The 26,435-nt window shown below is 45.7% G+C and overlaps 1 protein-coding gene across 2 annotated transcripts in view; it reads left to right on the top strand.

The window, feature by feature from the left end:
• The window catches only part of MTHFD1L (methylenetetrahydrofolate dehydrogenase (NADP+ dependent) 1 like), a 562,387-nt gene that overhangs the window by 396,643 nt on the left and 139,309 nt on the right, over positions 1-26,435 (top strand). For both annotated transcript variants that reach the window (XM_082251220.1, XM_082251219.1), the window contains exons 25-26: positions 7,191-7,298; positions 19,219-19,371. In XM_082251220.1, coding sequence (XP_082107346.1) covers positions 7,191-7,298; positions 19,219-19,371 — 261 coding nt within the window. The remainder of the gene's footprint in view (positions 1-7,190; positions 7,299-19,218; positions 19,372-26,435) is intronic.

The following is a 26,435-nucleotide window of genomic DNA, read 5'->3' as shown; positions in this document are numbered from 1 at the left end:
TACCATCTGAGAAGATAAAGAGCCTCATCCACAAATACCACAAAAGACTTTAAGCTGTCATTGATGTCAAAGGGGGCAATACACTGTATTAAGAACTGCGGTATGTAAACTTCTGATCAGGGTCATTTGGTAGTTTCTGTTGTCATTATGATTTAAAGAGTAAACACAGTTGATTGATAATAAATGGCTTCAGCCAAACACTAACCATGAGTGAAAGAGGTTTTTGTTTTATCATTCATATTCTCGGAAAGATGGCCAATAAATCATAAATTCTGCCGGGGTATGTAAACCTATGCACACAATATGAACGTGCGTGTATATATATATATATATATATATATATATATATATATATATATATAATATAATTTTTTTTTTTTTTTTTGAAATTCCGTTTGAAAACTTACTGCACAAATACCATATATATAGAGATGTGTGTATATATATATATATATATATATATATATATATATATATATATATATATATATATATATATCTATCTACAGAGCAGTGCAGCTATTGAGAACTACTGTGATAACTATGATTGGCCTCAGCTCTCACATGGTGCAGGAAGCCTGTACCATGTGAATGGCAGCCATGTTTACTACTGGACATGTGATCACAGCGATTACATGCTACCAGAGCGGAGCACCGCCGATCGGTGATCACAAGATCACACCGATGCTTACCCCCAGGGGATGGGGGGCGCACAAGGCACAGATTTGGGAGGAGGTATACAGGTTTGTCCTCAAAGATCGACATTTGTCCCACCTGGTCTTTATATGCAATGGCGGTTAAATTGGTAAACTGGTACTACTATATTACAATGGGGGGAATAATAATTTGATCCCCTGCAGATTCTGTAAGTTTGCCCACTTAGAAAATATAGACCCTTCATTTTTGTTTTAAATGATAGAGACAGAATATCAACCAAAAATCCAGTAAAAACCCATGATCTAAATGTTATAAATTGAGTTTCAGTTCAGTGAGTAAAATAAGTATTTGATCTTTAAGAGAAACATAACATCTCGGGAATTTCTGACAGATATTTTGGATTTAGCATCCATTCCACGTTGTAGGCAAAGTTTCTGCTCAACTGATCTGCTAGGGCATTCTGGGGACCCGGGAGATATGATGCAGAGAGGTCCAGCAAGTGGGCTTCGGCAAGGGAGAAACTCTCCGCCGCTACCTGGAGGAGTTGCAGACTTCTTGTCTCTCCTTGTTTTACAATGTACAACACCGCCGTCGTATTGTCCATGAGAAGTCTGACCCTCCTGCCCTGGACTATGGGCAGAAATGTTTTCAGCGCCTCCCTGGCAGCTGTTTCTAGGAGATTTGAGGAACACGGCAAACTCTGATCCCAAATTCCCTGCGCTTCCAGTTGTAGGCAATGCGCCCCCCAACCCTGGAGACTGGCATCCGAAGTAATCGTGATCCAGTCTCCAGGGTTGATGGGCTTGCCCAGGGAGAGGTTTCTGCTCCTGGTCCACCTCAGAAGGTTGTTGGAAACAAAGCGAGGAACTTGGAACTTCTGGCTGAGAGGACCACGGTGCCACTGGCTGAGGCGGCAGAATTGGAACCTCCTCGTGTGCCGAGGGCACTGCCGAAATACAGACCGTCGGAAGGCCTAGAAAACTCATGCCCTGGCGAACCGTGATTTCCTTCGAGGACATAATCTCCTTGACCTCCGCACTGACTTGCTTGATTTTTTTTTTCTTCTGCCAGAAAAACCTTGTATTGGACGGTGTCGAACACCATGCCTAGGTAGACTAGGCACTGGGACGGAACAAGTTGGCTCTTCCGCACATTCACCATCCACCCGAATTCTGATAGGGTCTGCAAGACTTGCTCTCGGTTGTCTAAGAGAAGATCCTTGGAGTGGGCCAACACCATGATATCGTCTAGATAGTGAAATATGCAAATTCCCTGTTCACATAGATGGGCAATAATCACCACTAGCACCTTCGAGAAAGTTCTCGGGGCCACATTGAGGCCAAAGGGAAGGCATCTGAATTGGAAATTGGATTGCCCTGGAAATGAAACCTGAGGAACCGTTAATGCCCTTGGGATACAGGAATGTGGAAATAGGCGTTTTTGAGATCGATGGCTATCAACCAATCGCCTCTGTACAACCGAAGCAATGATCCTTACTGACTCCATGCGAAAAGATTCTTGCTTGACAAGTGTTCAGGAACCGGAGGTCTAGGACAGGACATCACTTGCCGGATGCCTTTTGGACTAGAAACAAGGGGGAATAAATCCCGCTGCCCTCTTCCAAACTTGGAACTGGCACTACCGCTTGTAGCATTAGTAATTCTGAGACGTAGGATTCTAGCGTTCTTCCGCTTTTCTGCACATGGCGGAACCTTTGTTAAAACAAAAAAGTTTGTCAGAGGCTGACTCTTGAAGAGAAGGCGAAGTCCTTTGTGAACCACCTTCAGAACCCATGTATCCGAAACTTCCCTCGCCCAATCCTTTCCAAAATTTGCCAACCTTGCCCCTACTGGCAACATCTGGGCGGGTAAACCTTCAGAAGGACTTTGCTGCTGTCTTGGGGGGTTGAGGAGCCATGGTCCTTGTTCGGTCCGCATAGGAGTTTCGAGGGTGCCATGGAAAGCGGCTAAACTCCCTTCCTGGGCGATATGATCTTGCATCCCTAAACTGCTCATGCGGTCTTCTATTCGTGCGAAAGGACTGCCCCCGGCATCTCTGATCCCGATTTCCCTCCTGTCACCCGACGGATCGCATCCTCCAGTGTCTTGCCAAAAAGCGTGCCCCCTGAAAAAGGAATAGAACACAGACCCTGCTTGGAAGCCGAATCCGCCGACCAATGCTTCAACCAAAGGGCCCGCCTGGCAGTGACTGAATGTGTCATAATGCGTTAAGTAAGCCTCACAATATCCACAGCTGCTTCTGCCGATAGCTTTAGGCCCTGGAGACTAGACTCTTCATTCGGCTGCAATCCCAACGTCGTTTCAACATCCGAGGCCCAAACTCTTACTTCTCTTGCGACCAAAGTCAGGGCAACTGCCGGCCTACAGGTCGCTCATGCTGTAGTAAAGACCTTCTTAAGGTCCTAGTCGGCTCTTCTCTCCATGGGATCTTTGAATGATACCAACTCCTCCAATGGCAGTGTAAAATGCCTGGCTAGATGTTGCAAAGACGCATCCACCTTCGGAGGCGAATCCCATGATGACATATCCCAAGACTGAAATGGGTAAAGCTTATTCACCCTATTTTGAAAAGGCGGCCTCTTATCTGGCTTTTCCCACTCTTCTTGCATGAGCTCCCTTATCTCTTCCATAAAGGGGAACTTGGGAAGATCCTTCAAATTAGGGTAGTACTTCCTGTGGTCCCTTGGGGCCACAGTATTTTCCTCCCAGTCAATAGCTTGCTTGACCGCTGAATTAAAGGAAGGAACTAGGGAGAAATCAAACTAAAAGGATTCCACCTACTCTTCTGCTACCACCAAATCTGCCTCGGAATCTGAATTGATGGCTCCTGGTTCAGGAGAATTCTCTTCCCGAGTTAGACGGTGTGTAAGCCTCTCTCCCCTGGAAGTAGTAGGGAGCAGACCATGCACACTCTTGCACAGCTTCCCTGATGTACCGCTTGAGATCCTCATTAACGGTTTGGCCACTCATCAAAGCCTCCCTAAAGCATGGCTCGCAAAGCCTCTTGGCCGGCATCGATACTCCCTCACAGGCCCAACAAACACTGGGCACCAGACTGCTTGGGGTAATTTGCTTATGACCTGCCAGTGAGTCTCCTTGGTGATGCCTGGAAGACGGGCCGGGTGAGGCGGAGGGCGACTCCTGAGTATGGTGTCGCTTAAACTTTGGTGACTACAAGATGAAGAAATTATCCTCTTGCGGCCTCTGAGAAGAGCCTCTCCCACTGAAAACAAGGATCGATCGTTCAATACCCGTCAGAGAAGGAGCATCACATAGGCAAACATATGTAGCTTTCCCTACCTTTCTGAAGTCTTCAGTGCCTCACTCTCAGGAGCTGGAGTACTCATCCTGGTGAGAAAAAAGAGCAAAGGAAACCAGAAGCTCAAGATGCAGATAAAAGAAGGGTTGCAGATTTGTAGCAGGAAAATTAAGTCATGCACTCACCAGCATAAGCAGAAGAGGATGGATGGACGGATGGATGATCAAGCAGTCTGCTGGACAGAGGAGAGGAGGTGAGAAGAAACTAATAATCACCTCTAATTTTCACCCCCAAGCAGAATAACCTACCTACAATAGCAGGACTCCAGCCGTGACAGCAGCAGAAAAAACTGCCTGTCCAGTCTTTTAAAGGAAGCGCCCTCTGTTCCTCCAATCAGAGCCCCCGCCGCATCCTCCACTTCCGGCCAATCGGAAGTCGTGCAATGACGTCATCGCCCCGCCCTCGGGTGGAATGCAGGGAGAATGGCTGGGACGGAATGGAAGGAGGGAAGGGTGCAAACCAGGCAGGCTGCTCCTATTGGCCGTGGAACCTAGAGACAGTTCTCCTACACAGGCTAGTGTGGGACGCATGCCACAGACCAGGAAGCAGGGAGAAAAAAGAGATAGCCCAGGATGACAGTGCCTCACCGCAAAGCTGCACAAATTATGTGGATGCCATACTCCGGCACCAGGAGCGTCCAAAATCAGGGGGATTTACCCCCAAGAAGGACCTTCTGCCGTGGGACCACTGGCAGGAGAAAAACCAACAGGAATGTCTGGAGCGAGGATAAAATAAGAACACCTCCACCAGGTACTGCCTGCCTTTTATACTCTTTACAGGAATGTCCTATGGGGGTCAAGGGGGTGGAGTTGACCCGTAGTCTGATGGCATGACGCAGAGCCAGGAAAATCCCCACTATACATGGCTTGGGCTTGTAGCAGAAAGTGCTATGCTGGTCTTGTCTACGGCTTTAGACTCCAGTCCTCTCTAAGGTGTGCAAGTCCTTCATTCATAGTTATGTCTGGGAAGTTCAGCAGGTTCTGAGTTGTGAGTATTCCATAACTGAGAAACTCGATCTAGGGAGAAGTTCATCCTGACCTCCTCATTCTGTTTTTCTTACTAGAGTTTCTTATGAAACTCTGCTGCTTTCCCACACAGATGTGGAGTTCATTGGAGATGTTCTTTTTTAATTTATTACAATTCATTTTTAAATGACCTTGTACAAGTAAGGCATGTTTTAATACTAAAGACATAATCTTTTAATTTTAATCCTGGCAAATATAACCCTTTGGGGTTTGCAAAAACGTAGTACTAATAACAAAAGGATTATCCATTTGCTTCTTGTTTATGCAAACTACATAACCTTTTTCAAGTATTTTTTTTAATTGTAGAGCAAAAGTTAATGTGACTTTTTCCATTACTTACAAGTTTGTAGCAAACCTGTCCTGACTTTTAAAAAATGTAAAATGCTTGTAGGATTGTTTGGTGCATATATGTGCTTTTATGTATCTTCAACAGCTTCCCAGGAAATCCCTAAAACCCAATGTACTCAGTCATAAAAATTGCAACCTCATCTGCAAAGTTAGAGCTCTGGCCAGCCTGTTTCACTGCCTTATTATTGGTTAGCGAGTGTCATACTGAGGGAGCAACAGCAATGTGTTAGACAGAAGTAGGAGGAGAATTTTATATTGGCAATGTTTTTTTCCTGAATGTTGTAAGAGTGGCAAAAAGTGTGTATGTGTGTTTACCATTTAGACACCCCATATGCAGTATGTGCCTTACCTGTTGCTTTGGGGATCTTATGGCACTTACAGTAAAGCTGCGGACCCGTTCTAATAGGAGCGACACAAGTCGCTCCGACCTAGAAAAAGGGTCCGGAGCTTCTTTGGGGCGACCAGGAGGCGACCGCCATAGACTTCAATGTTATGAAGTCCGTGGCGGCCGCTCCGAGGTCGCGGTGCGCTGCTCGCACTGCGATCTCGGAGGTCGCCCCGGGAAGTAGCATCGCGGTAGTGTGAACCGGCACTAAAGGGTTTACATTTTGGCTTTCAGGTTGCATTTTTTTCATCCGTTCGTTTTCGAATACAGCATTGTCTGTGGTGGCACATATTCACAAAAAAGCCATTGTGTACAGTAGATCAACCATTTTTTTTAGTAGTATATTGTGAAAACTGTATTTTTTTTTGTGTTTATATGTTCGTGTCACTCAAAAAAGGAGCAAAAATTAAATGTTCTGATCCTAGTCTGATATAAGGAACACTTTTCCATAAATACATGAAACAAAAAATGTACCATGCAGCGAGGATGTCAACAAAGAGCAAACATTCAGCGATCCCGAAACAGCACTCCCCCATGGCAGCTGACCCCTTAACGCATTGGGGGGGGGGGGGATTTAACAAAACTGAAACACCGTATCTGGGGCAGCTGTGAATAGTAACCAACTTCAACTTGTTCAGATAAGCTTTAAAAAAGAAATTTAGAAGTCCGTTTGGTTGGTTGCCATGCACAGCTGCTCCAGTTTGTCTGCCCCAGGTTTAGTAAGTTTAATTCATTATTCGAATGAATACACTTGTTTTAATATACAGTTTATCATGATTCTCTTTGTGAAATCTCAAATTCAACCCCTTGAATAAAATTTAAAACCCTTAAATAGTAAATCTTGCAAGTACCTCTTGTTCTCATCAATTCGAATTCATATGTATGATCTTTAAATGCGCTTAGACAGTTTCCAGGTTAAAGGAAAAAAGAGACCCATGTCTTACGAAGTGCAAAAAATGATCATCAAGTATAAACAAGTGCTAATGAACAAAGTTAGGCGCTAGTTGTCAATTTATTTAATTCCTTGGAAAGGAATTTGTTAAAGCAAGCAGTCTGAAGCCATCTGAATCTGTTTCTTAGTAGGAAATTTAAGATAATAAAATTAAAAGGGAATTGCCACGTTTGTGTTCAGTAATTGTAAAAAAAAATGGATTCAGACATATACCTTGTGGTTACATGCATCAACTCGCCCATCTTCCTTTGGTGTTGTGGTGCATTGTTGATGGCATCTTAATGCACAGCAGCGCGTCACAACACACAACGGGTTTTGGTAATCTGCAGTGAAAAAATGGTAATGTTTTTCTGTAATGTTGCAGTGTGTTGGCAGCAACTACAGCAGGTTAGCCCCTAAAAGACGGCAACAATTTTATCAAACTGTTTGAAAATGTGCATCTGACAATCAAATGTTTTATTCAAAATTTTCTTTTTGTGTCTAGTTGCCCATTGTGGAGAAAATTCGTGCCATTGCTCAAAAGGTCTATGGTGCTGCAGACATAGAACTGTCTCCAAAGGCTCAGTCAAAGATTGAAGTTTACACTCAGCAGGTAAAGATATCTGACAAAGCAAAGCAAAATTGTGTATTAACTGGTAAAATTAATACAACAAAATAAGTATTATCAATTGAGTCGGATTCCAATTATTATAACCCAAGCTGGGATTTACCAGTGTCCCCATGCCCAGACCAATGGAGAGAGAGGGAGAGAGAGAGATCTCAATTTATAATAAAGTTAATTACTTTGTTTATATCCAATAAAGTATGACATGTAGACAAAGACCAATTGCAGCTGATTTTGTTTTGCTCAGGCAAGGCTTAATTTGATGTCGTTCTTAGTTAACTGGAACCACACTGCATCTAAGCACCACAAACCAAAAACACTATTTAATTATTTTATAATGTTCAAAACAAACTCATCCATCCATTTGTGTCTCAATGCTTTATTTTGCTGAGAAATCACTTTGAAAAACACCCCCTATAATTTCTGGTCGTGGCCATCTTTAGTAACTGCAAAGGATTCATGTAGCATTTACTTTCAGGAATCCATCTGCCCTTAGTGCAGGCAGGTGGGTTTAGCTAAGAATACCCCTACTGAAGACTCCTGAGATGTGTGACACCATTTGCCTAGGCACCAGGAAGTAAGAGAGGAAAGGTATTTACTAATGCTGGAGGTATAAGGCTTAAAAATAGTCAGTTGATTGGGGGCCAGTTCACACCATAGAAACGCAGTCTGATTGTGTTCTGGATGCTTTTCTGCACACACGTTTTTGATGCATTCAAATGCGTTTTTGATGCAGTCCAGTGCATTTTCCCCCTCCTTTTTTTGTAACCTTAAATAGGGACGTGTGTTCCAGTGCATTTTGATGCGTTTTACCGCGTTCCATTACAGTCCAGTGCAGAAAAAATGCAGCATTAGCTACTTATTTTTCTGGAACACACCGGAACTGACTGCACTGGTGTGAACTATGCCATTGAAAACCAAGTAACCTACTATCGGTGCGTTTTTGATGCTGAAAAATACGCACTGGACTGCATGTGGTGTGAACTGACCCTGAGAAAGTAAAGTATTGCTTTAAAGACCAACTGTATGCAAAATCAGTTTTTCTCTTTTGTTCATTGACGGACACAGCTCTATCTTCTTTATCTCTTGGGTTATGCTGCTCTCCTCCATAGGAGTAGGACTAGGCAGAAACAAATTTGACTATGACCCTAGGGCATAGTCCTAGGGGGTATTCTCCCACTTCCTGCTATAGGATTTCAGTTTTTTTCTGCCTAATCAGGATTAAGGACCTGGTTCCTTGCTGGGATCTCTGGTCCTGGCATTTTTTTTCTCTTTAAATGGAATTTATTTTATTATTTTCTGTTCCTGTAAAAACTACAGTCAATTCGGTTCCTGTTAGAACTACAATCAACTGCTGGACTGGGCGATGCACTGGATCGCCTAGATCCTTAAGGTCTTCCCAGTCTGCCCAGCGAGCGCGACCCAACTTTAGCTCCGAGCTAGCTTGGCTGACATAGCCCCACTGGACAGGGGCTGGCCGGCGAGTGAAACACCTTGCGAGGACGCACAGCCCTGGTCATGACACTGGTCAAAACCTGAGTCTCAGCATACCTTTTGGCCTGCAGCACCCCCATTCCAAGATGGAGCGGTAAACTGCCTGGAGTGGAACCCACTCAGTTTCCAGGTAATGTACCCTGGGAAAATGTTGGGGTGGACGCAGGCCATTTCCTCGGGTTGGTAAGCCCCCTTTGTGTGCCCTTCCTTGCGGCATGTTCTACCCCCCACCCCCCCATTACTACCGGGGTTCCCCTGCACGTCTCCCTCACATACCCCCCTTAGTCCTCCCTTCCCAGGGCGGCCTGGCTACTTTCATGTAAAGGGTCATGTGGTGTTGGGCTGGAGGGGGAGGGAGCGCGCCACACTGTAGTCCGGAAGCCATGTTTTCAAAGTTTCCCATTGAAATCAATGCGGCTGTCATTTTCTTGTAGCCTGTGAAACAGTGATACAGCGGTGGGCCTCTCGTGGCAGTGACGGCGCTTCCTCCTTCTCTCTGAAAGCTGCATTGCAAGCAGCTTGGAATGTTGTATCCTTCCCTAAGTCAGTGGTGGTGAGTCCTTACGGGTGTAAAGCTCCTTCTTTCTGCTATAGCAGCGCCGCTGGTGCGCTGGGACTTGTATTAATACCGCTGCAGCAGTGAGGGGGTTTGCAAATTTTCACTTCTTGCGGGCGGCCCCCAGGTTAACCATGGAGTTCCTGGAGCATGTGTCACCACCTGGCCCACCCCTGGAAGCTGTTGGACCTTCTGGGTCCCAGTCTGCCATGGCGGCGGTCCTGAAGTCACTAGTGTCCAAAGTTGATATGGCCCTTCAAAAGTGGCCTAGCAAGAAGCGACCCCCCGCCTCTGACAGTGAGGATGAATCCTCTTCCACTACGGCCACGCATGAAAAGGCGCTTGTGGAGGCACTGATTGTAGCAGTGCAGGAAACTTTAAAATTGGAGGACACCGCTAATGCTGCGTCGGCTGCGCTGGTACAATTTGGCACCCGTAGACCATCCCAAGGTGACTAAGGTGTTCCCCTTTCCTGCCTACTTCGAAGAAGATTGTCGCTAGTTAGTGGGGATCCCTGAAATCTCGCATGGTTGGAATGCCTAAGCGTTTCATTGGAGGTATCCCTTTTTGAAGGAGCAGACGGTCCCACAGGTGGTGGATTCTCAGGTTTTCAGATTAAATAAAGTCCTGCTTCTTCCGGTGAAGGATTTCCCATCTTTTAAGGACCCTGTGGCCAAGAGAGTTGAGGCTCTGGTCTGATATCTTTTCACCATGGCAGGTTCACATTTGAGACCGGTGTTTACCATCACCTTGTTCTCCCAGACCTTAACTGAATAGGCAAAGCTTCTGCACCAGGATATGGAAAGAGGTCTACCTCCTACTGAGCTGGCAGATCAGTTGATACAGGGGTTACAGCCTCCCTGAATGTGGCCCCTTTGGCTTGCAGGGTGTCTGTGACAGCTGTGATCCTTTGCCGCATGATTTGGTTGAAATACTGGTCTGCAGACAGGCTTCCAAAAAGGTGCTGACTGATCTACCCTTTGTAGGAGACCATCTGGTGCATCTATGGAAGAGATCATTAAAGGTTTTTCGGGAGGCAAGAGTACTCTTCTTCCTCAGGTTGCCAAAAGCAAAGCCTCGTCGTAAACGTGGTCCTTTCTTCTCGGCTCACAAATGGCCTTTTCGTCCAGTAGGTTTGCAGGACAAGGAACGGACATCCACCCCTAACTTTGCGGGAGGCTCCAAGAGACCCTGGGTTGGTAAGTCAAAACCGGGTTCCACTGATCCCGCAGACAAGCCCTCCTCTGCCTCAAGGGACCCCCTCACTAAGATCTGGGGTGGGGTGACGTCTTCGCTTGTTTGCAGACCTGTGGACCTCGCTCATTTAGGACAAATGAGTCCACGAGTTGGTTCAGTCCGGTTACAAGATCGAGTTTTGTTCCTTGCCTCCAACACGGTTCTTCCCTTCCAATTTGCGCCTGTCCCCGGATCAGTTGCAGGGCCTTTACGGGGCAGTGCAGGATCTGTTATCACAGGGAGTAATTGTGCCGTTTCCAGAGTTCGAACGTTTACAGGGATTTTATTCAAATCTGTTTACCTTTCCCAGTAAGGAAGGAAAAATCTGTCCAATCTTGGACCTCAGGGCTCTGAACCACTTTGTGTTTGTGCGGGTTCAGAAATTTTGAAAAAAGGCAATTCGCACCGTAGTGGCATCCCTTCATCAAGGGGATTTTATGGCATCTGTCGATATCAAGGAGCTTACTTTTATATCCCTATATACAGTCAGGTCCATAAATATTGGGACATTGACGCAATTCTAATCTTTTTTGGCTCTATACACCACCACAAAGGATTTGAAATGAAACAACCAAGATGTGCTTTAACTGCAGACTTTCAGCTTTAATCTGAGGTTATTTACATCCAAATCAGGTGAACGGTGTAGGAATTACAACAGTTTGTATATGTGCCACCCACTTTTTAAGGGACCAAAAGTAATGGGACAATTGGCTGCTCAGCTGTTCCATTGCCAGGTGTGTTATTCCCTCATTATCCCATTTAGAAGGAGCAGATAAAAGGTCCAGAGTTCATTTCAAGTGTGCTATTTGCATTTGCAATCTGTTGCTGTCAACTCTCAATATGAGATCCAAAGAGCTGTCACTCTCAGTGAAGCAAGCCATCATTAGGCTGAACAAAACGAACCCATAAGAGAGATAGCAAAAATATAAGGTGCGGCCAAATCAACTGTTTGGAATATCCTTAAAAAGAAAGAACGCACCGGTGAGTTCAGCAACACCAAAAGACCCCGGAAGACCACGGAAAACAACTGTGGTGGATGACCAAAGAATTCTTTCCCTGGTGAAGAAAACACCCTTCACAACAGTTGGCCAGATCAAGAACACTCTCCAGGAGTTAGGTGTATGTGTGTCAAAGTCAACAATCAAGAGAAGACCTCATGAGAGTGAATACAGAGGGTTCACCACAAGATTGGTAAGCCTCAAAATCAGGAAGGCCAGATTAGATTTTGCCAAACAACCTATAAAAAAACCTTCACAGTTCTGGAACAGATGAGGCCAAGCTCAACTTGTACCAGAGTGATGGGAAGAGAAGAGTATGGAGAAGGAAAGGAACTACTCATGATCCAAAGCATACCACCTCATCAGTGAAGCATGGTGGTGGTAGTGTCATGGTGTGGGCATGTATGGCTGCCAATGGAACTGGTTCTCTTGTATTTATTGATGATGTGACTGCTGACAAAAGCAGAAGGATAAATTCTGAAGTGTTTTGGGCAATATTATCTGCTCGTATTCAGCCAAATGCTTCAGAACTCATTGGACGGCGTTTCACAGTGCAGGTGGACAATGACCCGAAGCATACTGCGAAAGCAACCAAAGAGTTTTTATAGGGAAATAAGTGGAATGTTGTGCAATGGCCAAGTCAATCACCTGACCTGAATCCGATTGAGCATGCATTTCACTTGCTGAAGACAAAACTAAAGGGAAAATGCCCCAAGAACAAGCAGGAACTGAAGACAGTTGCAGTAGAGGCCTGGCAGAGCATCACCAGGGATGAAACCCAGCGTCTCTTGATGTCGATGCGTTCAAGACTTCAGGCTGTAATTGACTGCAAAGGATTTGCAACCAAGTATTAAAAAGTGAAAGTTTGATTTGATTGTTAATCTGTCCCATTACTTTTGGTCCCTTAAAAAGTGGGAGGGACATATACAAACTGTTGTAATTTCTACATCATTCACCTGATTTGGATGTAAATACCCTCAAATTAAAGATGAAAGTCTGCAGTTAAAACACATCTTGTTTGTTTCATTTCAAATTTATTGTGGTGGTGTATAGAGCCAAAAAGATTAGAATTGTGTCGATGTCCCAATAATTATGGACCTGACTGTATGTTGGGCATCAGCATTTTCGTCGATTTGCCATGGAAGAGGAGCATTATCAATATGTGGCGTTACCCTTTGGTCTCGCCTCAGCTCCATGGGTGTTCACAAAAGTGTTGGCCCCGGTGTTGGCCTTGCTCAGGCTGACGGGGATCGTGGTATTGGGGTATCTGGACAATCTCCTTCTCCGAGCAGAGCCTTCATCTGCCTTAAAGGAGGATCTAGACATCACTGTGTGAACTCTGCAAGAGTTCGGCTGGACACTGAATTTTCAGAAATCAGCTCTGACTCTGTCCAACAAACTGGACTACCTGGGCCTGACTCTGGATTCCGCTTCAGTCCAGGTGTTTCTTCCAGAGGGGAAATTGCTGAAGTTACAGCATGCGATTTGGCTCCTGTTGTCCAACTGTCGGTCATCTCTCAAGACTTGCATGCAGGTGCTGGGGTTGATGGTCTCCACCTTTTTGAGGCAGTTCTGTTTGCTCAGTTCCATACCAGATCTTTGCAAAAGGAGCTTCTTGCCAAATGAGACAAGAATCCTCAATCCCTGGACAGTCTGATTCTGTTGGGCCAGGGTGCAAGGGAATCCCGGATTTGGTGGCTCCGTTCCTCGGCGCTTCGGCATGCCAAGTCCTTTCTCCCCCTGTTTTGGACAGTGGTTTCCATGGATGCTAGCCTGTCCAGGTGGGGAGGTGTCTTGGGCACAGACTCGGCTCAAGGAGTTTGGACTCCAGTCTGCCAGAACATCCTGAAGATTCAGGTAGGGATGATCGAACTTTTCAAAAGTTCGGTTCGGCCAGAACATCCGAACTTCCCGAAAGTTCGGCCCGGATTTCAGAACCCCATTGAAATCAATGGGACCCGAACTTCGGTAATCAAAAAACACCATTTTGAAGCCCTAAAACCTAATAAATGCCCCTGAAAAGTGCCTAGGGTTCTGGGTCATACCCCAGGGACTTAATCACACAAAAAAATCTTAAAAATTTGTCATTTTTGATAGAGCCAATTATTGAAAAAATTACTAAATCCAAAGAATTTTTTTTTTTTTTTTTTTTATCTGGGGGGTCTAAAAAGTGTACCTGTGAAGTTTCGGCTCTGTAGCATGTCCAGAACCATAAAAAAAGATTGTTTGTATTAGGTCACTTATAGAACAGGATAGTGGCTTCTCTCTTTTCACACCTTGCCGGTTTAGTAGCAAGCGTTTTTTTGGGCATTTTTTGGGGTCTTTTGAGGCAGGCAAAACATCTGAACTTGTGTATACGGGTATATATACACACATACTTGTATGTATACATACACCTAGACATATATAGGTGTGATATTAGCAGAAATAGATGCTTGCGATAATGAAATAATTAACACTAATATGGTTACGCTCCTATAACACCTATATATGTGTAAGTGTAAAATACATATAAGTATGTGTGTATATATACCACTATACACAAGTTCAGATGATTTGCCTGCCTCCAAAGAACCCAAAAAAATGCTAGCGCCAAAAAATAAACGCCCAGGTGTGTTGTTGCAGGCATTTTTTGGGGGTTTTTGGAGGCAGGCAAAACATCTGAACTTGTGTATAGTGGTATATATACACACATACTTATATGTATTTTACACTTACACATACAGTGGGTACGGAAAGTATTCAGACCCCCTTACATTTTTCACTCTTTGTTATATTGCAGCCATTTGCTAAAATCATTTAAGTTCATTCTTCTTCCTCATGAATGTACACATAGCACCCCATACTGACAGAAAAACACAGAATTGTTGACATTGTTGCAGATTTATTAAAGAAAAACTGAAATATCACATGGTCCTAAGTATTCAGACCCTTTGCTCAGTATTTAGTAGAAGCCCCCTTTTGATCTAATACAGCCAGGAGTCTTTTTGGGAAAGATGCAACAAGTCTTTCACACCTGGATTTGGGGATCCTCTGCCTTTCCTCCTTGCAGATCCTCTCCAGTTCTGTCAGGTTGGATGGTAAACGTTGGTGGACAGCCATTTTTAGGTCTCTCCAGAGATGCTCAATTGGGTTTAAGTCAGGGCTCTGGCTGGGCCATTCAAGAACAGTCACGGATTTGTTGTGAAGCCACTCCTTCGTTACTTTAGCTGTGTGCTTGGGGTCATTGTCTTGTTGGAAGGTAAACCTTCTGCCCAGTCTGAGGTCCAGAGCACTCTGGAGAAGGTTTTTGTCCAGGATATCCCTGTACTTGGCCGCATTCATCTTTCCCTCGATTGCAACGTCCTGTCCCTGCAGCTGAAAAACACCCCCACAGCATGATGCTGCCACCACCATGCTTCACTGTTGGGACTGTATTGGACAGGTGATGAGCAGTGCCTGGTTTTCTCCACACATACCGCTTAGAATTAAGGCCAAAAAGTTCTATTTTGGTCTCATCAGACCAGAGAATCTTATTTCTCACCATCTTGGAGTCCTTCAGGTGTTTTTTAAACTCCATGCGGGCTTTCATGTGTCTTACACTGAGGAGAGGCTTCCGTCGGGCCACTCTGCCATAAAGCCCTGACTGGTGGAGGGCTGCAGTGAAGGTTGACTTTCTACAACTTTCTCCCATCTCCTGACTGCATCTCTGGAGCTCAGCCACAGTGATCTTTGGGTTCTTCTTTACCTCTCTCACCAAGGCTCTTCTCCCCCGATAGCTCAGTTTGGCCGGACGGCCAGCTCTAGGAAGGGTTCTGGTCGTCCCAAACATCTTCCATTTGAGGATTATGGAGGCCACTGTGCTCTTAGGAACCTTAAGTGCAGCAGAAATCTTTTTGTAACCTTGGCCAGATCTGTGCCTTGCCACAATTCTGTCTCTGAGCTCTTCAGGCAGTTCCTTTGACCTCATGATTCTCATTTGCTCTGACATGCATTGTGATCTGGAAGGTCTTATATAGACAGGTGTGTGGCTTTCCTAATCAAGTCCAATCAGTATAATCAAACACAGCTGGACTCAAATGAAGGTGTGGAACCATCTCAAGGATGATCAGAAGAAATGGAAAGCACCTGAGTTAAATATGAGTGTCACAGCAAAGGGTCTGAATACTTAGGACCATGTGATATTTCAGTTTTTCTTTTTTAATAAATCTGCAACAATGTCAACAATTCTGTGTTTTTCTGTCAGTATGGGGTGCTATGTGTACATTCATGAGGAAGAAGAATGAACCTAAATGATTTTAGCAAATGGCTGCAATATAACAAAGAGTGAAAAATTTAAGGTGGTCTGAATACTTTCCGTACCCACTGTATATAGGTGTTATAGGAGCGGAGCCTTATTAGTGTTAATTATTCCATTAGCGCAAGCATATATTTCTGCTACTATCACACCTATATATGTCTAGGTGTATATATACATATAAGTATGTGTGTATATATACCCGTATACAGAAGTTCAGATGTTTTGCCTGCCTCCAAATAACCCAAAAAAAAGCTAGCGCCAAAAAAAAAAAAAAACGCCCAGGTGTGGTGTTGCAGGCATTTTTTGGGGGTTTTTTGTGACTTAAGAGAAACTATCTTTTCTCTATAGCGGTCACCCTGATATGGAAGGGTTTGGTCACCCTGCAGTCAGTGTCAGTTAACCCTACACTACACTACGGTCCCCTTACACTTAACACTTTCCCTACAGAAACTAAATTTTTGCATCTAACTAAAGTGTAAAAGAGCACCCTAACTACACTAGATATCCCTTTCCTCACACTAATAATTGCTAAATGACACTTTGAAGCAGAAGTAACAGAACTGCTTCCACTCTCTTCCACGTCCCTGTATTACAATGCTAGGAATTTGCCGGGGCTATCTTGTATACTGGGGGGCGTATTCACTAATGATTGGTCTAGGGACCCCCTAGTCACTCCAATCACATTCCTAGCATTCTCCTGCCCCTTCAATTGGCTTTTGCTAATGGTTCTGGTCCAGTCATGGGCTTTTAAAGCCCATTTCCTGTCCCATTGCATTTTGGTCGGTTCTGGTTGCCGAATTCCGAACTTTTTCAGCAAAAAGTTCTAAATTCGGCCGAACCTCGAACAGCCAATGTTCAGGTCGAACCGATGGTCGACCCGAACCGTTCGATCATCCCTAGATTCAGGCGATCAGGCTTAGCCTGTCCTTGTGGACGGATCGTCTGCAGGGGTGCCCGGTAAGGTTTAAATCGGACAATGACACGGCTGTGGCTTATATCAATCATCAAGGAGGCACAAAAAGTGCCCTAGCGGCCCGTGAAGTAGCCAACATCCTAAGGTGGGCAGAACGATATGTTCCAGCCCTCTCTGCTGTGCACATTCCCGGGGTAGAAAATTGGCAGGCGGCCTATCTCAGTTGACAGGCATAGCTGGGGGAAATGGTCTCTTCACCCGGAAGTGTTTCAATAACTGTGTCTCCGGTGGGGGACCCCTGATGTGGACCTGTTGGCCTCTCATTTCAATTGGAAGGTTCAGGTAAATCAGACGATACGGACTCTTAGGGGCCACTAGAGCATCTGCGGTGCCAGCCAAAGAATCCGAGTTTGGCAAGGTCTTGGGATTCTTTGGCCGACGCCACAGATGCTTTAGTGGCCCCTTAGGGTCCGTATAGTCTGATTTACGCTTTTCCCCCACTACAACTTCTGCCAAGACTTTTCAAAAGAATCGAGGCAGAAGGGATTCCAGTCATTCTGGTGGCTCCAGACTGGCCTCATTGGTCTTGGTATGCAGGCCTAGTAAGGCTGGTAGCCGATGCTCCTTGGAGACTCCCTCTCAGAGAAGATCTTTTGTCTCTAGGACCGATCTTCCATCATGCTTTACGGTCGCTAGTTTTAACAGCTTGGCTATTAAAAGCCAGGTAATGAAGGACAGAGGGTTGACTGATTCGGTAAACCTACACTGTTAAAAGCTAGAAAATCTACTTCAAGAAAGATTTATCATCAGAGGGTGTACATTTGGTGTGAGTCTTGGGTGGGGGGGGGTTTCTCCCTATTTATTTTCCGTGTCCCGTCTGCTGGAGTTTCTACAACAAGGTGTTGATCAGCACTAGGCTCTGGGCACTATCAAGGGCCAGATTATAACCTTGGTAATTTTTTTCCAGCCCTTGGCTGCAAATTCATTGGTTCACACCTTTTGTCCAGGGTTTTCGCCATTTGGCTTCTCCGGTGAGGTCCCTGGTACCTCCGTGGGACCCTTGTTGGTTCTTCAAAAACCTCCTTTTGAAAATATTTGTGAACTTCCTTTGCTCACTCTGTCACAGAAGGTGGTCTTCTTGGCTATTACCTCTGCACGCAGGGTGTCGGAGCTGGCTGCATTGTACTGTCGGTCTCCTTATTTGGTGGTTCACAGGGACAAAGTAGTGTTACGTCCCTGCCAATCGTTCCTTCCTAAGGTTGCCTCGGGTTTCCACTTAAATGAAGACATTGTGTTGCCTTCCTTGTGCCTTAGGCTAAAGCATCCTAAAGAAATTGCCTTGCATTCCCTGGATGTGGTTCGGACTATCAGAGTGTACTGATTTGATTCGAAAATCCGATCTTTGTTTGTCCTTGGGGATGGATCTTGGAAGGGGCAGGCCGCATCTGCTGCAACCATTTCCAGATGGATCAGGCAGACGGTGATGCAGGCCTATTCCATCAGGGGTCAGGTTCCTCCTTTCCCTGTCAAGGCCCATTCTACAAGGGAGCTTAGTGCCTTTCACGGCCTTCCATCATCAGGCGTCAGTGGTCCAGGTGTGCAAGGCAACTGTCTGCACACACATTCACAAAGTTTTACAAAGAGGATGTACTTGCATCTGCGGGTGCTGCGTTCGGCCGCAAAGTTTTGCAGGCTGCCGTTGCAGAGACTCCTGCCTCTTGAGGGTGTATTTTTTCCTGGTTAGTGAGCGCCAGTTGTTCCTGGTTGAGCTCCTAGTTTACCTGGTTGGCTATGTTCAGCTTTTTTGGGGGGAATTATATCTACCGCTGTGTTTTCCCACCCCTCATATTGACACTACTTTGGGACATCCCAGGGGTCAAAGAAGATATGGAGCTGTGTCCGTTAATGAAAACTGGATTTTTGTCTTACCGTAAAATCCTTTTCTCTGATGTTTATTGACGGACACAGCACCCACCCCTCTGAGTTGGGTTATGTATTCTGACACTGCTTCTTACAAACTGAAGGCCTATAGAGGGAAGTGGGAGTATACCCCCTAGGACTGCCCTAGGGGGTATAGTCAAATTTGTTTCCGCCTAGTCCTCCTATGGAGAGCAGCCATAACCAAAGGGTCAATGAACATCAGAAAAAAGGATTTTGCTGTAAGACAAAAATCCAGTAACCCCCCCCCAAATTCCCCTCTGACCCATCTTGCCCCTCATCCGGGTCCCTCGATGACGCCGTTTCCACCTGTGGGGGACTATTAATCCAGCACCACACATTAACCTTCACCATCCAGTCCCCTTCTGGATAGTGTCTTGTATGCTGAATCAGGGGATTCTTTCATTGCATTCTTATTATAAATGCACTACCGATCCACATATTCAAGTAACGATTGATAACATATTTTGCTTTTTCTGCTTTTCCTTTCACAGGGATTTAATAAACTTCCTATTTGCATGGCCAAGACCCATTTGTCTCTGTCACATCAGTCTGAGAAGAAAGGAGTGCCAACAGGGTTCACGCTGCCCATAAGTGATGTGCGTGCCAGTATTGGAGCTGGCTTCATATATCCTTTGGTTGGAACTGTAAGTAGTGGTGTAGCCTATGAACAATATTGTGTAAGCATGTGCGATTCTATCCAGTGCTGGCTAATCACTATAGCTTTAATGCCTTCCCATAGCAAGTAAGTGCGATATGTCTCTTAGGAACTCAGCCACGCGTCCCCCAAATCTCATTGAATGGTGGGTGCGGCCAAACTGCACCAACAGCAGGAGGATCTTAAAGGGGCAATAAATACCTATATTGCGTTATGTGAGTATTGAGTTAAGGGATGCGCTATTTACAGATTGCAGTTTCAAGGATGCCCTATGCACAGAGTTCTGAGGGAGCTACATTCATAGTGCAGAGATTATAGGTGGATTACTTTCCTGAGTGCAAGGTTCAGCGGTGCGCTGAGTGGTGGGTTGAGGAGTGCGCGATCTACAGGATGCAGGGTTTGGGGCTGTGCTATACACTATACGGTTCAGCTTTTTCACAGGCTGTCCACAATTGGCTTCCAACCATTTGGAGCTCTGACCTCTGCACCACTCTCCTCCATCCCCCACCTGCACACATCTCCCTCCGCAGCCCTTAACCCTCCCGCCCCTATGAAATGGCCTGGTGGACCAGATTGCGCCCGCAGGCCTTGTGTTTGACACATGCTCTAAGTCTAAGGCAATGCTACTTTATAAGGTACACCTTGCTATTACCAGGTTGGACCCCCGTTTGCTTTCAGGTTTCTTGTGGCATAGATTCAACAAGGTGTTGTCGAAAAATTCCTCATAGATTTTGGTCCATATTGACGTGATGGCATTTAGCAGTTGCTGCAGATTTGTTGGCTGCACATCCATGATGGGAATCTCCCGTTCATCACGGGGTAAAGGAGCTCTATTGGATTCAGATCTGGTGACTGTAGAGGCCATTGGAGTACAGTGAACTTATTGTCATGTTCACCACCAGCCTGAACCCTTGATAGAAGATCCATGTTTTTATGTTTGCAGCTAATACTGACCCTACCATCTGAATCTTGCAGCTGAAATTGGAATTCCTCAGACCAGGCAACCTTTTTCCAATCTTCTACTGTCAAGCTTTGGTGAGCCTGTTCAAATTGTAACCTCAGTTTTCTGTTAACTGACAAGAGTGGCACCTGGTGTGGTCTTCTGCTTCTGTAGCCCAACTGCTTCAAGGTTCGATGTGTTGTGCGTTCAGAGATGGTATTCTGCATTCCTTTGTTGTAATGAGTGGTTATTTGAGTGACTGTTGCCTTTCTACCTTCTGGAACCAGTCTGCCCATTCTCTGACATCCAACAAGGCATTTGCATCCACACAACTGCGCTTACTGGATATTTTCCCTTTTCCAAACCATTCTCTGTAAGCCCTAGAGATGTTTGTTCATGAAACCCCAAGTAGATCAGCAGTTTTTGAAATATTCAGACCAGCCTGTCTGGCATCAGCAACCATGCCATGTTTAAAGTCACTTAAATCCACTTTCTTCCCATTCTGATGCTGGGTTTGAACTTCAGAAAATCGGCTTCACCACATCTAGATGCATTGAATGATTGCCATGTGATTGGCTGATTAGCAATTTGTGTTACCAAGCAATTGAACAGGTGTACCTAATAGTGGACGGTTGTAGATTGAATGCACAGTATTTTTTACTTTATTATCTTTATATTTATGTGTGTATGTATACAAACCTCAATTCTCTTGTCATGGTGCTTTGATTTAGCTACAATAGTTGTGTAAACATTCAACTAAACCATTAAGTATTTGTATTTACTCTTAATTTTATTCATTTAAAAGTGTATTTCTCTATCGCTCATTGACAGACGTTGTCTTCTTGATTCTCAAGAGCTGGGTTATGTTGTCTCCGCAGGAGTAGGACTAGGCAGAAAGACAAAAACGTTCTGGCTCCACCTTAGGGGCAGTCCCTGAGGGTATATCCTCCCTCTCTCTGCTACAGGGAATCAGTTTTTTTTCTGTCTAGTCAGGAGTAAGGACCTAAGTTCCTTGCTGGGATCTTTTGGTCCTGGCAAGACTTTTTTCTTTAAGAAAAAGACATTTTTTAGGTAGTTTTCTCCAGTGTTTTTTTCCTGTGAGATCTTCAAGCAAAAATGCCGGACTGGGCGACACTTGTGGATCACGATTCAACAGGAAAGTTCAGAGATTCGTGGCTCGCTCCCGCGATCCTCTAGCAGAAACCGCAGACGCACTGATCGCCCCGTGGGGGCAATACCAGCTAATATATGCCTTCCCTCCTCTCGCGTTACTGCCAAGACTTCTTCGCAGGATAGAGGAGGAAGGAATTCCAGTAATTCTGGTAGCTCCGGACTGGCCTCGTCGAGCTTGGTACGCCGACGTGGTCAGACTGGTGGCGGATGTCCCGTGGAGACTTCCTCTCAGGGAGGACCTACTGTCTCAGGGACCGATCTTCCATCCTGCTTTACGATCGCTGGCTTTAACGGCCTGGCTATTGAGACCCAGGTGCTGAAGGACAAAGGTTTGTCAGCTTCAGTTATTCCTACTCTAGTTGAAGCAAGGAAAGCGACTTCCAGAAAGATTTATCATCGCACATGGAAGTCCTACATTGCATGGTGTGAACCGTTGGGGTTCCGTCCTCGGTCTTATTCGATTAGTCGAATATTAGCTTTTCTGCAACAAGGGGTTGAGCAGAAACTGGCCTTGAGTACTATCAAGGGTCAGGTCTCAGCGTTAGCTATCTTCTTTCAGAAGCCTTTGGCTACTCATTCCTTGGTGCGGAATTTCATCCAGGGGGTGCGACATCTGGCTCCGCCAGTGCACGCGCCGTTACCCCCCTGGGATCTTAATTTAGTGTTGTCGGTTCTTCAGAAACCTCCCTTTGAAGATATTAGGGAGATTCCTCTACCTACGTTGTCCCAGAAGGTGGCCTTCTTGGTGGCTATTACTTCTGCACGCAGGGTGTCAGAACTGGCCGCATTATCTTGTCGTTCACCATATCTGGTGGTTCATAGAGATAAGGTGGTTCTTCGTCCCAATCCATCCTTCCTACCAAAAGTGGTTTCAGAATTTCATCTGAATGAAGAAATTGTATTACCTTCCCTGTGTCCTAAGCCCAGTCATCCTCGGGAGTTTGCTTTACACTCCTTGGATGTGGTCCGGGCGATCAGGGTATACTTGAAAACGACAGACTCGTTTCGCAAGACGGATTCACTTTTTGTGATCCCAGATGGACCCAAAAAGGGGTTGCCTGCATCTGCCGCGACCATTTCCAGATGGATTAGACAGACGGTAGTACAGGCTTATTCTATTAAGGGTCGGGAGCCCCCGTTCCCTGTTAAGGCGCACTCCACTCGGGCACTTAGTGCGTCATGGGCCTTTCGCCATCAGGCGTCAGTGGTCCAGGTGTGCAAGGCGGCTACCTGGTCGTCGGTGCATACCTTTACTAAACATTATAAAGTTGATGTAATGGCATCGTCTGATGCCTCGTTTGGCCGCAAGGTTTTGCAGGCCGCAATTTGAGGAGACCAGTGGTCTACCTCGAGGGTTTTTTCCGTTGGAAATTTTTCTTTTAGTCTCATTCTTTGTTTATAATGAGCCTTTAAAACCTCTAGTTTGGCACCGGTTGGGCCTTCTAGATTGGATTTGATTTTGTCAATCCCACCCCTCATTTGTGGCACTGCTTCTGGATGTCCCAGCTCTTGAGAATCAAGAAGACTACGTCTGTCAATGAGCGATAGAGAAAAATGGATTTTTGTAAGATCTTACCGTAAAATCCTTTTCTCTTAAGCTCATTGACAGACGTAGTACCCGCCCCTCTATCATTGAGTTGGGTTGGGTTAAATTCTCTGTACTGCTTTAAAACAGAACTGATTCCCTGTAGCAGAGAGAGGGAGGATATACCCTCAGGGACTGCCCCTAAGGTGGAGCCAGAACGTTTTTGTCTTTCTGCCTAGTCCTACTCCTGCGGAGACAACATAACCCAGCTCTTGAGAATCAAGAAGACTACGTCTGTCAATGAGCTTAAGAGAAAAGGATTTTACGGTAAGATCTTACAAAAATCCATTTATTCATTTGTGAAAGGAATCTGGAGCTGCCTGAAAAAACATAAATGTGGAAAGGACATAACATTCTGTAGAGGGCTAACAATTGCACCACTCTGTGAGCCTTGATCACCTTGAGCTAAAAAGCAAATGTTTTTTGTGTATTATAAGAGGGACAGGCTCAGCTGTCAGCGGCAGTGGTAACCATGCCCAAGACGGGGACACCCAAGAACAGTCCAAGCAAGTTTGTCAAACACAGCTTTAGGGATCATTGCTTTGACAACAAGTCCATAGCATAAAACATTTCTGCATGTCCAAGCCGCTGTGTTTAAGACAGTTCTAGACTAACAGGATGTTACCTAAAAGATTCTCCAGAACAAACTGCACATCTACTTTTGTAGTATTCTGTAAGTAGTCAGCCTTTATACCTAGCAGCAGTCTCCCTAAGCAGAGAGTGGTAATGCAAGCCAATGACTCCCAGTCAGCTCACATCTATAAAGACCTGTGCATATCCTGATCCCAGGACTGAAGGCTTTATCCCAGCTAAAATTCTACAAAGCTTCTGGGATCTAGGTACCAGACCAGAACTTTTTATGATCATTGAAAACAAGCTTTTCTCTATAGCAGCTACAAATTCTGGAGCCCCTTACCATATGTAAGTGAGAAACCTAGGTGACACATCTACACCATCATAGGGGTGTGGGGCCATTATAAAGGTACCTAACCTAGCTCAGTCATTATCTACAAAAAACTTTCGTTCTTTGAGGGACACAGCTCCAGATATTCTTAACCATTGGGTTATACTGCCCCCTACAAGGGTAGGACACTAGGCAAAAAAAAGTCTGGCTACGCCTATGGGCAGTCCCAGGGGATAAACTCCCACTCTCTGCTATAGGTACTCAGTTTTTTTTCTACCTAGTTCCTTGCTGGGATCTATGGTCCTGGCACATTTTTTATTTTTAGATAGAAATGTTTTTTCTTCTGGACAGTTCCTGTGTGAGATCTACAATCAACTGCCAGAATGGGCGAAGGGCTGGATAATCTAGATCCAGTGGTCACCCGAGTCTGGCCAGCAAGCTCCGCGCTAGGTCGGCCGCAATGTGTCCCCACTGAACGGGGCAGGCCTGTGAGTTAAACGCCTCACGAGTTTGCATACGACCAGGTCTCCCTACCGACGGCCCCCACATTTCGATGGAGAGGGGTTCTGTCTGGAGCGGTGCCCACCTGGTTCCTGGCATGGTGAGTAGCTGTCCCACCGGAGGGTTTTGGGGTGGACGTGGGCCCATCCTTGGGACAGTCAGACCCCTGGGTTCCTGTCAGGCACCCCCCCTGTCATCTGTCCCCCATCCTACCCCCCTCCGCCTATGCTGGGGCTGTTTGGATGGTCTGGTCCACCGCCTGTGGTGGGGGCAGGACACAATACTGGTGCCTGGGACTGGGGGGGGGGGGGGTTGCACTGTCGGCCACTGGATAATCAGCTGTGCAGGGGGGGATTGTACCTGGTGAGAGTTCCTGCCAGGGCCCCCCATCCTGCCTGGGTCTGTCCCTTCGGGGTCTCTGGAAGCCTCAAGGTGCCGCCATTTTGTTGTATCCTGTGTATTTCTATGCACAGCCACCATGTTTGCATAGTCTGGTGGTCATTTTGCGGTGGTTTGCCATTGAAAATAGTGGCGGCCATGACAGTGGAGCCCTGTGGGTGGCGGTTTCGGTGGTCGGACCCCTGGTGCTGACTCCTGGATCCTTATACTTATCGTCGTGCATGCAGTGCAGATTATTCTGGTGGCTGCAGGTGACTGTTTCTGCTGGGTGGTGAGTCTGGTGGTGTTCTCTGCCTCCCTGCTGAGGATCGTTTGGTGCTCTGTGCCTGGCGACTGGGTGGTGCTGCCAGTGCGTTGGTGGTGTCCCTTGCAGTGTTTAACACCTGTTTTGTGGGGTTTCCCTGGTGACTCATGGAGTCTTGGGAGCATGTCTCCACACCTGATCCCCTTGCTGAGGCTTCGGGGCCCTCCGGGTCCCAACCATCAATGGATGCAGTGGCGGTGGTCCTGGAGTCCTTGGTGGTCTGAGTAGAGGTGGCTTTCAGGCAGTGGGGCAAGCAAAAAATGCCCCCTGCCTTCCCCTGCCTCATCTGTCTCCTCAGAGCCTGAATCTGATTCGGCCGCCGTGGACGTGGGTCTCCCTGCTGGGTCTGGAACCACGCGTCCAGTGACGCAGGTTTACAAGGTGGCCACCTGGTCGTCGGTGCACACTTTCTCAGTTTTATAAAGTGGATGTGTTAGCATCTACAGATGCTGCTTTTGGCCGAAAGGTTGCAGGCTGCTTTTGAGAGGACCTGATCTTCTTTGAGGGTGTATTTTCTTTTCAGGTGGGCTCCAGTTGTTTGCGTTGAGTTCCTTTTGCCTGATTGGCTGTTTAGCTTGGGAATATTTTTTTGCTTTTCGCACCCCTCATGTTTAACACTGCTTTGTGACATCTGAATGGTTAATAATCTCTGGAGCTGTGTCCTCAATGAACGAAAGAGAAAATTGGATTTTTCGGGGAATTCTATCTACCGCTGTGTTTTCCCACCCCTCATATTGAGACTTTGGGACATACCAAGGGTCAAAGAGATATGGAGCTGTGTCTGTCAATAAACGAAAGAGAAAACTGGATTTTTGTTTTACCGTAAAATCGATTTAAGTTTGACGGACACAGCACCCACCCCTCTGTGAAGTTGATGATACCATATGCGGTATTGGTAATGCTATTTCATGATACTGGTGATGTGGCCAACATAGGATTCCAATTGAGCAACAAATGGCATACAGACCTATATATAAATTACATAGATTAACACACTTACCAGAGAAAACACTAGTTTGGGTGCCATTTAATATTCTTCAAGTTACTTAACTTGACCTATGAAATTATATACACCATGAGCTGTTTTCTGTATTCAGAATACAAAGTTTAGAAATGTAAGTATGTATGCAAAGTGTAGGTTTCAAAGCTCTAAAAATCTTCCATTTAATTCTAAACCCAACATTTATTGCAGCTTTCAAGCCTTTTTTTTAAAATTTATTTTCACATAGCAACCTTACCAGTAATAC

Source organism: Pelophylax lessonae, assembly GCF_965119305.1.
Source record: "Pelophylax lessonae genome assembly, chromosome: 3".
NCBI lineage: Eukaryota > Metazoa > Chordata > Amphibia > Anura > Ranidae > Pelophylax > Pelophylax lessonae.
The sequence above is the reverse complement of the archived record's forward strand: the minus strand, read 5'-3'. Positions and strand labels throughout refer to the sequence as shown.